At 39.2% G+C, this 14043-nt stretch overlaps 1 protein-coding gene across 1 annotated transcript in view; it reads left to right on the forward strand.

The window, feature by feature from the left end:
• CDX2 (caudal type homeobox 2) overlaps positions 1–12879 on the forward strand; it is a 34012-nt gene extending 21133 nt beyond the window's left edge. Inside the window, exons 2-3 of the mRNA XM_089508203.1 lie at positions 2327–2472; positions 12676–12879. Coding sequence (XP_089364329.1) covers positions 2327–2472; positions 12676–12879 — 350 coding nt within the window. The remainder of the gene's footprint in view (positions 1–2326; positions 2473–12675) is intronic.
• Positions 12880–14043: the final 1164 nt, after the last annotated feature.

A 14043-nucleotide genomic window follows, 5' to 3' on the forward strand; every position in this document is an offset into this window, starting at 1 on the left:
AAATAAGTTGAAGCTATTTCTGAATTGTGGATGTGGTGCCTGGTTGTTATAGTTTGCTTCATTGATAAATGGGATTTGATAAAAATCCCACTGAAAAAAACCTCACCTTCTTTTTTGAACCCAAGTGGATTAAAGAGCTAGACCACAGCAAAGAACTAGTTTTTCTTGGATCAGAACTTTGGGTCTTGACTCTGTTTCAGTCTAACCACCTGCACATGAAATAAAATCCTAGAGATTTAAATGGGACATTAGGTGGGGGTGTGTGAAATTGCAGTCCCTTTAAATAATGCATTACTCTAACATTATAGTTACAAATAAATTTAGTTTCAGCTTTTAAAATAAAAGTTTATAAAGCAGTTGGTAACAAATACATCAGGAAGGTGCCCTTGTTAGAAAGGGGTTGTATCCACACTAGCAGACTGACTACAGCCAAAAGGTGTGTGGGAGAGATAAGTTTTTGAATTAATGGTCACATGCACTTATCTTGCTATAGTCTATACATTTTGTATTTCATGGGATTTGGACCTGCTATCTGAATTCTCTCCAGACAGAAAAAAAGTTACTTTTCTGGACAACAAAATTATATTTTTCTTTTCAATAGAAACAAGAGGCTTCACATTCCCACCTCTTTGCCCAATCCAAATATCATAAAATGGTATTTTCTGGTATTGATAAAAAGCCTATGCATAATGAGGAAGTAAATTCTGAAGGACAACCTGGTGACCTTCAAATGTTTTGAAAGCCAACTTCCCTGATCTCTGATCATTTTCCATGTTGGCCTGTGCTGATTGGAGTTGTAGTCCAAAATGTATAGGGGGCATCAGAATGTGATATGTAGTCTTCAGAACATTTTACATTTTGACCTGGGGGGGGGGGGGGAATACGGTGGTTACCAGCAAACAGCACAGCATCTTCATTATTGATCATGTTGTAAATTTGATATACTGTACTCACAATCCATTTGAATTATTGGACATTTGCTACCTCCCCCCCCCCCTTGTTGTTGTTACTGAATCAACAATAAAGGTGCATGTTTGTGTGTGTATTGCTGATGTCTATTTCAATTATAGCACTTTGGTACTTTAAATGCCATGGCTGCATCCTACATAGTCCTGGGATTTGTAGTGGCACTGAACTGCTTTGGCAGTTTCCACAAGACTGAGCTATTAAAGTGGCATCAAAATGTGGAAGAGACCTGAAGCTTAAATCAGTGCTATGGTCCTAACCCAATGGATGGTACACAAGCTCAATTGAAATAGAAATGACTGCATATAAGGAGAATTTGTATCATGGGCATGCTGCTGTAAACTAAAGAACTGAAATCTCTTCCCTAGAATGCAAGACGCAAAGGGATCTTGTAGTGCCTTTGAGACTAATTGAAAGAAGTTGGTAGCATGAGCTTTTGTAGACTTGAGTCTACTTCTCTATCCATCTGAGGAAGTGGACTCAAGTTTACAAAAACTGATGCTACCAACTTCTCTCTTTCAGTTTGTTTGTCTCAAAGGTGCTACAAGATTCCTTTGCATACTGATTTTTCAGACTAATATGGCTATGTCTTTGAATTAGAATTCAGTGATACACTCAAAAGTGTTAGTTTATCGAGAATTGTATCCCCTGTCCTGCTGCTGCACATGTTTAGTCAGTGGTTTGGTTAAAATCCATAGGACTTAACTACAAGGAGGAGTTTGTACAAGTGCAAATCACAATAAATGCTATAATAATACAATTACATATATCCCAGTGGTGCTGGACTTCTTTATTCTCTCTATATATGCTCACATGTATGTCAAGATGGATATACTGTGCATATACCAAGCTGGCACGCACATTCACACAACATACTTAGGAGCAGGTGTGTGTGTGTGTGTGTGTGTGTGTGTGTGTGTTTAACTTAGGGGCCATAAACCCAGCAGCTGCTTGCTTTTTACAAGCGTGCATTGTTTGAAAATCACTTCCTCTCCAAGGCAGACTTTTGAGGGCTTATAATTTAAACTAGGAGGAAGAAGGAGATAGAGCTGTTCAAAACTGTTTTTTGGGGAGTGGCAGAGGTATGGGAGGTGATGAATAGCTAGCTTTCAAAAACTGGTACTGAATTTAGAAAATGTAGAAGAAAACCCATTCTAAATTAGTATGCACTGGTTTATTTATCTCATTGTCTCCAGAAACCCTTGCTCTTCAAGAGACTCACTGATATTTATTTTTTATATAAACAAGAGCCTAGCTAAAGTCAAGCGAAGTAATCTACATCTGCATCTTCAAAAGAGTTTATGAAGGAAATGATGCTGCTAGTGCATTATCTTTAACTGATCTGCATCTCTCTTCTCAGTTAAAACCAGGACGAAAGACAAGTACCGTGTGGTCTACACAGATCACCAGCGGTTGGAGCTGGAGAAGGAGTTTCACTACAGCCGCTACATCACCATTCGGAGGAAAGCTGAGCTGGCAGCTACTTTGGGATTGTCAGAGAGACAGGTGTGACTTTCGCTGGTTCTTTGTGCTTACAAAATACCTAAATACCCACAAGTCCCCCTCTAACCTCCCACATAATCTGCTTTGTTATTAGCTAAAAAATTTTTTGAGGGGCAGCGATTGGTATAAATTGGTAAACCCAAATTCAGGCTGTCAATATATTTTGGACTTCACCTCCTATCAGTCCTAGCCAGCTTGGCAAAAGGTGAGGAATTCTGGGAGTTGTGATCCAAAACACCCAAAGGGCACCCAGGTGAGAAGGCTGAATTAGGCCAATGTGCTTGTGCTGAAAAAACCTCGTAATTTATAAAAACATATGAGCTTAAGTCCTTTGAAGTCCAAACTACTATATATTTCTAGGAATGAATCAAGTTTCAGTAGACCACTGGTTCATCTCAGGGCCTGGAAAAATTACTTATTTGGATTATAGCTCCCAGAATCACTCACCCAACATGCTGACTTTCTATACTGGGCAAGGGGGTTCGTAGAGTTATAGCCCAAATAGATAAATTTGCCAAAGTCCCATATATTTCTGAATTTTTGGTTTGGAACAGCTATCCAGGGCTTCAGATGCCAGTGCTTTCCAGTTTCACTTTCAGAAGCAAAAGACTGAATGTAGGAACTTTTGCACTGAAAGCATGTACTCTGCTGTTAAGCCCTAGACCTTTCTTTTCTTCTCTTTTCTTCTTTCTTTTATTTTTGATGTATGTATGAAATAAAATTAAATCAGGCTTATCATGCAGGTATACTTGTTAGAGACCTAGAATGTAGCTGAGACTCCTGGCTGAGTAGACACTAGGTGACAACTCTAGATTTGTTGCTATGCTATGAATGAGAGTGAAAATGCTAGATTTACAATAATTATGAACAGAAGCTTTCATTTCCATGTGGGAGACTTAAAAATCTACTTCTAAATTTTATTTTTAATTTGTGCCCCATTTTAAAGCTCTTTCACTGAAATGAGGGATAAAAATAAGATAAACTTTAATTACTGGTGTAATCACATCATGTTTGCTGAGGGTTTATCTAATTTCCAAATGGTGAATCCTGTTGTAACATTATAGCACTCTCAGTATAAGCAGTCTTAGCTGATTTTGGACCCCAGCAAGGTCAGGCCTGGTTAATACCTGGATGGGAGATCACCAAGGAACACCAGTGACCTCTGGGTAGTCCTAGGAAAGTAATGTCAGTCAAAGTTGACAATACTTGATGATGCAATGATGGGCTAGACTGAGCAATGATTTGAGTTATTTCCTTATCATATGACATTGTTATAGTGCTATATACCATTTTAACTGCCATAGCAATATCATGTGGAATAGTGGGGTTTGCAGTTTGGTGAGGCATTAGAGCTGATTGAGAATTCTAAATGCCCCTTCCTAAACTGTAAATCCCAGGAATCCATAGGATGTTGTCATGGCAGTTAAACTAGAATGTTGTTGTTATTGTTGTTGTGTTTTCAAGTCGCTTCTTATGCTTACTCTAAGGCAAACCTATCACTGGGTTTTCTGAAGCTGTGAGTGTGTGACTCACCCAAGGCTTTCAGTGGTGAAGTGGGGACTCAAATCATGGTATTTAGGGTTGTAATCTAGCATGTGAACCGCTACACCACACTCACTGGACTATAGCACTATAACAGTGTAGTGTGATAAGAATCTCTGTGTAAAGCCTAAATTCCCTGAAAGCACCAAATCCTGTGTGATCTTGGAAGCTAAGCAGGGTCAGGCCTTGTTAGAACTTGGATGTGAAATCACCAATGAATACCAGGGGCTGTAGGCTATATTTCAGAGGAAGGCCACAACAAACAGTATCTGAGTATGGTACTCCTTGCTTAAGAAAACCCTATGAAATTCATGGGATTGCCTAAGGTACTAGGCAATTTGAAGGCAGATATACACATGGCAGCTTCCTGTGTTCCTAACAGAAGCTACACATGCTTGCAACAGAGGTTTAAAGACATTTTTTGTGTTCTCAGTGAAAGGGTCCTTTAGGTTTCTAATTCTGAAAGGTATGCAGGTGCAAAATTCAGGTACAAACCACACTGGAGAAATACTCCAGACCACTTTAACTGCCCTGGCCCAATGCTAGGAAATTCTGGAAACTAGTTTTGTGAGGTATTTAGCTTTCTCTGTCAGAGAGCTCTGGTGCCACAATATACTACAATTCTAGGATTCTTTAGTGCTGAGCCAGGGCAATTAAAAAGTGGTCTCAAACTGGATTATTTCTGCAGTGTGGTTTGGCTCTAAGTTTATAAAACTGACAGGATAGGTCTGCCGGAAGTGACAGGTTTTTAACACTGTTTTAAAACAATGTCTAAATAGAAATAAATAAACAGTATTAAAGACTTCTCTCTTTCAGTAGGCCTATCCCATAAATTTAAACTATGAATTTTATGTTGGATGATTTTAATGTGTCATAGGTATATGTGTTTTAACTTAATGTGTTAAAATGGTTTTATGAGTTTTTATCTATGTTGTACCTTTCCTTGAGCAATGGGGAGAGGCGGATAAGAAACCATCATTATCATTATCATTGCTTTATTGTTAAATTAGGCTTTTCCCCTTTCTTCTGTAGTTTTGGCAGGTTATTTGTTCTTTAAATGTAGTACAACCAAATGCTACTATGCACACAGTGGATTCCTTTGCTGAGGACACACACATACAAAGGGAAAAATGCATGTTTACATATAGGAGCAGTCAGTAGCTCTGATGTCAGTGGGGTGATGAATCTGTTCTGAGTTTTAATTTAAATGTTAAAGAGCTATCCAAAATGTTAAATATTTTGGGAACAGGTTTCAGCATATTGGATATTTCCTTTAAAATTCAAACTAAAACCCAGGATGGATTCAGCACTCCACTAACATCAAAGCCACTGGTTCTTCCTACATATAAACATACATTTTGTCTGTGTGTTCTGAGCAAAGGAGTTTTTTCCCTATCAAAGCCAACAAAGAAAACAGATGTATGAGCACCTGTTTGAAAGAGAAAAAAACCATCAATCTTGAAGGTAACTCCATAGGTTTCTATGGAGAGTGACAGGAGTACTGTGAACTGCACTCCAAACTTGAAGGACCTTCACACGGTTTCCAAGCCTTACTTTCCAAATGGCACTGACCAAGCCAAAGATATTTGGAAACCAGATGCCTTTTTCTAAAGCTTCAACCAAGAGCCCTGGCCCAGAAACTATTTCTAATGTCAGGGTCAACAACAAAATGTATGATGTGAATCAAGATAAACACACCTTCATGCATCATCAAATGTTATTTTCCCCTCATTACTGAATACAGCAGTGCTGGGCAATCTGTGGTCTTCAGATGTTGGACTACAACTCCATCATGCCTAACCACCAGATATGTTGGATAATGTCTGATCCTGAATTATAAGCATTATCACTTTCTTTTCAGATAACTTGGTTCCTGGGCAAATAAATAGGAAGCTTGTATGTGTGTGTGTGTACATACATGCCTTCAAGTCACCTGTCAAGTTATCGTGATTTGATGAATTTCTTAGGGTTTTCTTAGGCAACGAATACCCAAAGGTGGTTTTGTCTATTTTTCCCTCGGAAAGAAAATAGAACCTGGTATCCATTGGCCTTTTCCCATCCAAGTACTAATAAGGGCTGGCCCTGCTTAGCTTCCAAGATCAGACAGGATCTGGTGCCTTGGGGGTATTTAGATCCTAGGAAGGGGGTGGAGGAGTGTGATTGGTATTTTCAGAAGTGTGATTTGGGACAGTAATAATATTTTTTCCTCTTCTTTTCCTTCTTATCTCTAGTCTTTTCTTTGTTTTACTTTTGTTCTAGAGTTGTCCGTTTTCGTTGGTTGGGCTTTCTCCAGAGTACATTAGTTAGTCCTTTGGCCATCTCCCAATGAGGCAATCACACTGTGTTCCAGAAACAAATGAAATGTAGTGCTTGGATGAAAACTTGGATCTAGTGCTTGCATGAAACATTCTGTCCTTCCATACCATGCAAAGCTCTTACTGAAAGCACATCTCATCTGGAATGGCCTTTCTATGATCCCATCTCTGTGAGGAATTAGTTACTGAAAAGGCATGGTCTGTCAGAAAATGAATTATTTTCTTTATCACTGTAGGTTATAATGTAGTGTAATGGTTAAGAGTAGATAAACAAGGAGTCAGAAAATCCTTTGTTAAAACATGACGTTCCATAACTAGCTCACTATGGTTGTATCTACACTGTAGAAATAATGCAGTTTGACACCTCTTAGCTCAATGCTATGGAATCCTGGGATTTGTAGTTTGACAAAGCCTTTGGCCTTTTGCTGGTGCCTCATAAAACTACAAATCCTAGGATTCTGTAGGATGAAGCCATGGCAGTTAAGTGATGTCAAACTGCATTATTTCTACAGTTTAGATGCAGTGAACTACTATTCTTTCTTAGCCCCCACCCTTCTGTAATATGGTACAAATATGTAATTGGTGAATTTATATAGCTGTAGCTGGGATCATTGAAAGAATGTATGTACAGCACTCTGATTGCTAAATTTTCCAAAAGAAGATATTGGAGGATTGGAAACTTTCACAATGCTTAGATCTTTATGGAATTTATGAATTTGTATCCACATATATAGAGAGAGGTGTTTGGAACAAACATCTTAAGTCCAAGTATGCTAGTTAATCCAGTTTGAATAATGGATTGTTGAACTGCTTTGTATACTCAGATGTCCAGGAGAGATGTTTATTTCTCCCTTTCCAGTTATCAGAAGAGAGATTCTAGCCCTTCTGTTGTCTCAGGCTGTTGCAAAATCTGCACACCTTAGTTCTCAAAGTCCAAGAGGCTTGCATTTCTACCGCCCCTGTTCCAGGTGTCCTTGAATTTCCTGAGTCAGGTTCCTACGTGAATAATGCCTTTGCTCTTTCCCTCTCTCACTTAGTGTTTTAATATTTCCTGCACTGGTTTCTATACTCACAAAGGCTACACAGAATCAGCTTGTCTCTTAGTTTTTTGCTGCTGTTGCCCTATTTGAGATATAAAAGGGTGATTCACCCTCTCACTTCTTGCCTTCCTGAATTTTTCATTAGTGTCTCTCTTCTTGAGAATGCACATTCTTTAAAAGAAAAGAGAGGAAAAAAACTTCCTCCTTTTTGGACAAAAGTTCTACCGCATGCAAATGATTCTAAAACCACACTAGTGTGGTCAGACAAACAACTTTGAGTGAGGGCTGGTGATTTCCATGTCCGTTGGGTTTTGAATTGTGACCCAGAGTGACGTAATGATTTGTGTGTTGGACTACAATTCTGGAGACCAGGGTTCAATTCCCAGCTCAGCCATGAAACCCACTTCCCTCAGGGGAAGGCAATGGCAAATCTCCTCTGAACAAACCTTGCCAAGAAAATGCCATGACAGTATCACTATAAGGGAGAAACTACTTGAAGGCACACAACAACAGAGTGTCCAGACTCCAGATTTTAAAGCACACATCCAAAGTGCCTCCAGTCAGCACTGACAACTTCTGATCCTAAATATCAAACAGCTTCAGCCTTCCACCCCAAGTAAGTCATTTCCTTTAAAGGAGGAAAGAAGTGCCTCAACTATTATCCAGCCCTCCTTGGCTCCAGTCTAAACCAATGGAGTCTCTTGGACGACTGTACCCTTTTCCCCTTGATGATCATCATTTGATTAAATCCTTACATTTGTATGTAATTTTCTCATTCTTAAAGTTTGAAATGCCTTTCCCAAGGCTTTTCTACTGACACTGTAGAAGCTTTAAACTAAAATATGCTGGCATTTTTGCTGCTCCTTTTTGCCTATGGCTTCACTCACCACTGGCATGAACCCACCAAGAATTTTTCTAAAATTGAATTTGGCCCACCCTTGCCTCAAAATGATAACCAATGATAATCACATACCAATTAGATAATGGAATTGCTCTTGCTTTGACAGCTAAACCAAGCATGGTCTTTATCCAAACCAGTCCAGAAAGAATGTGTGGTTTACCACACATCAAATAACTTTAAACCAAGTTGAGGGGCAGGAAACAATGGCTGGGATCCTATTGGTTAGTCACAGTTAGAGTAGATCTGTTCAATCAACTGCTGAGTCAACATATAGGTACAGTAAATCCAATTGATTCACTGCTTCTGCTCTAATCAGGATTAATAGAATTGAGGTTTATATGTTTATGACTAGAATTGTGCCACTTCTTGTAGTGCTATGATGATAACAGGACTTGTCAAAAGTCATTTAAAAAAATCAATCTTCAATTTCAAGCTTCTAGGTAGTCAAAATGAGGGTATTGCTCCCCCAAATAAGAATTTCTGCCCCTCAAATGAAAATTTCCTTCAGTCCCTAAATTTCTGTCGATGCAGTAACTTCAGTTGGGTATTTATAAATGCAGTTTAGCCATTCAAAGGAAGAGGATAGGCAAAGTTTCCCAAGGAATGCGAGCACTGCAAATGTAAGAGTTCCAAGTGCGAAGGATTTTCAGTGTCTCACTCTGGAATTCTAGAAATTTTGAGACTGAAGGAAAAGTTCATTGGTGAAACAGAATTCTTTTCTGAGTGTGGCAATGCCCTCTAGCTATACCCCTCACTATAATTCCCCAAAATCTTCCAGGCATCAAAGAGAATGACCATGCTGGCTAGGAGATTCTGAGAATTATAGTTAAAAAAAAAAAAGGATCCAATTTAAACTACCGTCCTTTTTTTCACTGGATTCTACAAATCTGCTGAAATTATATGTGCCTCATATCTCTTCCCCCATAACAGAATCTAACCTACAATTTAGTCTAAGGCACTAAAAAACACCATATCACCACATCTTATGTGTGATTTACATATCTCAGTCCTATCTATGTGGATTCAATGGTTTGATGAGAGTTACTTCCAAGTAAGTATGCATAGGCTTGCAGTCCTGATGTTGTAGTCAAGGCTTGGAAATGCTTGATCAGGCAGGTGCCACACTTCAGGGGTAGAGCACTGGCTTAATACCTGGTGTCTCTAGGAGGTGATAGGTAAGATTTCTATATGAAACCATAGAATGTTGCTTCTGAGTGAATGTACACTACTCCTCCCCATCAGATGCTCTTCAGGTGCATTAGGAACATAAGCAGAATCATGGTAGAACAGATCACAGGCTTGTCTAATTCATAATTCTGTTCATATTGTGGCCAATGGGAAATCCTCTAGCAGGTTGGGAGTGCAAATGCAACTTTTTGTTCATGCTGCTGGCAACTGGAATTCAGAGGCTGCCACTGGTGTTGGATGAATCAATGAATCCAACATATCTGGAGGGTACTTTGTTGGGAAAGGCTGGCATGGACACTGAGAGAGATAGGCTACTCTCAATGGACACATAGCTTGATTTGGTAAGGGTCAGCTTCCTCAGAGGAACATCAGTTCCCTGTTTGTGATTTACATAAACACAGGCATAGCTTGATATGCTTATCTGGATTTTGTTACATATTTTAATACACACACACACACACACACACACACACACAATTCCATTAATATGTGCATAACTGTAACTGGCAGATATTGTAAAATTTACTTTAAGAACCACAGCTGCCAGAATCCACCAGGAAGCATAGCTAGTGGTCATGTTGGTCTGGGGATTCTGAGATGGCTGTTATATAAAAGAAACCTTTTCAGGCTGTCATTGGTGGATGATTTCATAATAGCCTATCCCTACCATTAGCCAATAAATCATTAGGGCTGATGGAGAAATAGTAACATTTCCATGAAATCCACATTGGATAGTTTCCTGAAAAATATAAATCTGAATTTTTACCTATATTAATGCTTATGGACAACTGTACTTTATTAGGATTATGAGATAGGTTTTTAATAAACCAATGTGAGTTAAGGATGTTTGATTGCAACAGAAAAACTAAGTTCACAGTTAATGGTGTGTTCAAATGTATCTAAATATAAAAATTGGTTCAGCTCTTCACATAATAATCTGAAATTCTTCCCCCTCTCCACTGCCATTTGCTCCACAATAAACTGGATACTTGCTTACATTTTGAGCATAGATATAGTTATCATGTTTACCCGTCCATTTGTGCTTCAAGTAAACATTCACTTTCATTTTTTTAAATTGTTACATGTGACAGCTGTATATTTATGTGATTACAGGTTAATTCAGTCCACTTCATTAGCTGTAAACTTCTCTAATTTATCAAAAATGAAAAACTGTCTTAGAAGTGGAGGGAGGGGGATCGACCTTGTCACCCAATCTGCAATTGGCTGGTGGGTGTGTAAACAACTTCTCTTTCCAACCTGCAGAACTTGCTTGCTCAGAAGTCACCTGAGGAGTGGAATCAGCACCTGAAAATAACATTATATCTCCCAAAGCCCCCTGGTCAGTGCAGCCACACTGACCATGCTTGCTGGGGGATTCTGAGAGTTTTAGTCCAAAACAGTCCCCTTCCTAAATGTTCACTGGGGAAAGTATGTTAAATACACCATGAAAAGTTCATTTTCAGAGTGCAGACAGTATTTTAGACATGTTGGAATAAACAAGCTGGAGAGTGTCCAGAGGAGGGCAACCAAGATGATGAAAGATCTGGAAACCATGCCCTATGTCAAGGGCGGCTTAGGGAGCTGGGTATGTTTAGCCTGCAGAAGAGAAGATTGAGGAGTGGCATGATAGCCATGTTTACATGTTTGAAGGGATGTCATACTGAGGGGTGGAGCAAGCTTGATTTCTGCTGCTCCAGAGATTAGGATACAGAGCAATGGATTCCAGCTACAGAAAAAGAGATTCCACCTAAACATTAAGAAGACCTTCCAGATGGTAAGAGCTTTTAAACATTAGAATATTCTGCCTCAGAGAGTGGAGTCTCTTTCTTTGGAGGTTTTTAAACAGAGGCTGGATGGCCATATGTAGGGAGTGCTTTGATTATGTTTCCTGCATGGCAGGGTTTTGGACTGGATGACCCTTGAGGTCTCTTCCAACTCTATGATTCTGTGATTCTATGCCTAACATTCTCCCACTGAAATCAGTGTGACTCAGAAGCAGCTCATGTGCTTTTTAAAGATATTTTACATTTAAAACCAAAAACAGTAAGTGCTAAGAAGATGTGAACTTCATGTTATTGTTAATATGTTAATTTCCATAACCAGCAAGTTTGTCCCTTCCCTTCCTTCCTCTGAAAACATTTTATCTTTTTGCTTTGAAGAGGCGAGCTTAGATTCTCAGGAATTTATGAGGCATCCACCCTCTTTCTACACATCTCCACTCCTTGCCTTTTTTCAGGGTGGAGAGGGGGAAGAGATAACTGATGCTCATGTAGCCCAGTCCCCTGCATGTTTACTCAAAGTAAGTATGGTTATACTGAACAGGCCTTATTCATAAGCAAGCATATATAGCAACCTTCCTCAATCTGGTGCTTTCCGGATATGACAGACAACAACTTCCCATTATCCTGAGCTAAAGAAGCCATTTCTGATCACACTGACTTGTGGTCCAAGAAATCTGGAAGGTACCAAGTTAAGCAACATTGATGCCTATGTTTTCAGTCTTTCTGTGAGGAACATTTGGCTTTCCAAATGTTTTAAATGAAACTCTCCATAGTCCCATTCATTGTGGCCAATGATGAAGCACTAAAAGAGCTGAAGTCCACAACATATGACATCCCAGCTATAAAGCACATAATAATGAATTTTTAAATGGTTTTAATTCTATAGATCATTGAATTGCTTTTTAAAATAACATTTTAAATGTTTTAAATTTGATCTCCAGAACTGAAAAAGTGAGATGATGATGATGATGATCACCATTATTATTTAGAGATTCAATTTATTTGAGGAACAAATTGAGATTCAACCTTTCTGGGGGGAAACTATGGTTCTAATAGTGACAGGTGCTCTGGAAGCAATTCCAAATGAACTGATAAAAATTCTGAATGAAATTTCTGTAGATAGGATCACAATAGAACAATTAAAAAGTGACACTGCTTGGAATGTTAGAATCTAAATCATTGGTCATCCAGAACTCACTTGGTATCACATGATGATGATGATGATGATGATGATGATAGTACTTGGAATCAATCAAGAGCTTATTGGATAAATTGCTTATTTGGACTACAGATTTCAGAATCATAGTAGTCATAGTAGTCGCATTTCAGGTTCTGTCACCACTTATATGAACACAGTTTGATGTTAGCCAAGAGTTTTATCCAGACTCCTTGGCATTCTATTTGACCTGAATTTCTTTTGTTCTTCTCTTCCCGCACAGGTAAAAATCTGGTTTCAGAACAGGCGGGCCAAAGAAAGGAAGATCAACAAAAAGAAGATGCAGCAATCCCAGCCAGCTGCTGTGCACAGCGGCTCAGAACCCTTGAGTCCGGTCTCCTCTATGCAGCCAGGGGCCACTGGCTCAGGTCCCAATGGAGGAGTGTTGGGCACTACAGGCTTAGTACCACCACCCTCTGCACAGTGACAGCAGTTGGAAGAAAAGACTGAGATCTCCTGCACTCCTTATTACAGAGGAGTTGCACACATCCACATGCACACACCAGCCTATGGTGGGAAAGGCTGCTGGCTTATTGACAGTTGATGCAGAGACACATTGGTTCTCCTTCCCCATCTGTGCACTATGATGGACTTTGCTAAGCAGTGCCACACTCCAGCTTGTGTGTATTTTATTTTTGCTGCACAATTTGTACAAAATATACTGTGAATGACTTGAGTTCTGTTAGGGCAGACAGAAGGGAGTGAGTTGATTTTCCTTAATTCGCTTCATGTAATATTATTATTATTACTATTGTTCTTCATGCTGCAATAGATGCCACATAACTGACACTTCTCTTCACAATGAAAATACAGCATCTCAGGGAATTTGGGCCTGGATTGCCTTTTGATGTATGTTTGTTTGTTTTTCAGTTTGTATTTTTTTTATTACAAATGTTGTTGGGCTAATGATAAATGTCTGAATGGAAAAAGAGAAGAAACAGAAAGAAAGACAAATTAAAATGTATTTGTTTTCTGGTGCCCTTAATGGCCTCCAAAAAGAATCACTTCTTTATAGGTCACAAATGGATTGAGCAATGAACTTACTGAAATGGTCCAAGGCACGTTGCTTGTTTAAAGTTTATTATAAAGGAGCACATGAACAAGATATGGATGATCATCCATCTGTATTTATGCATGTGTTTGTCATAGCTTGGAAAAGATACTTTTTGGACCTCATCCAAAAAAGTGGCCACATGGGCTAGGATATTCTGGGAGCAGTAGTCCCAACTTTTCCTAGGTTTGGTGTGTGTCAGTAGAATCACAGCATCATAGAGTTGGAAGAGGATGCAAGGGCCACTCATCCAACCCCTTGCCATGCAGGAATACACATTCAAAGCACTCCCAATAGATGGCCATCCAGCTTCTGCTTAAAATCCCCCAAACAAGGAGATTGCGCCACTCTCCATGACAGTATGTTACAGTACAGAAAGAAGGAATTCCATTCCAAATATATCCCAAAAATGTATTCTCCTAGTAAATGGTTGGAAGAATACATTGCAAAAATGTTCCCAATGTAGGGCAATGCTTCTTAATGTATTTGATGTGGAAGACTGACAATTCCCACTTCCATGTGCCAGTAACTGGCACCATT

The sequence above is a fragment of the Sceloporus occidentalis genome, unplaced genomic scaffold (assembly GCF_023333645.1).
Source record: "Sceloporus occidentalis isolate IW3139 unplaced genomic scaffold, rSceOcc1.0.p SCAF_2, whole genome shotgun sequence".
NCBI classification, from domain to species: Eukaryota; Metazoa; Chordata; class Lepidosauria; order Squamata; family Phrynosomatidae; genus Sceloporus; species Sceloporus occidentalis.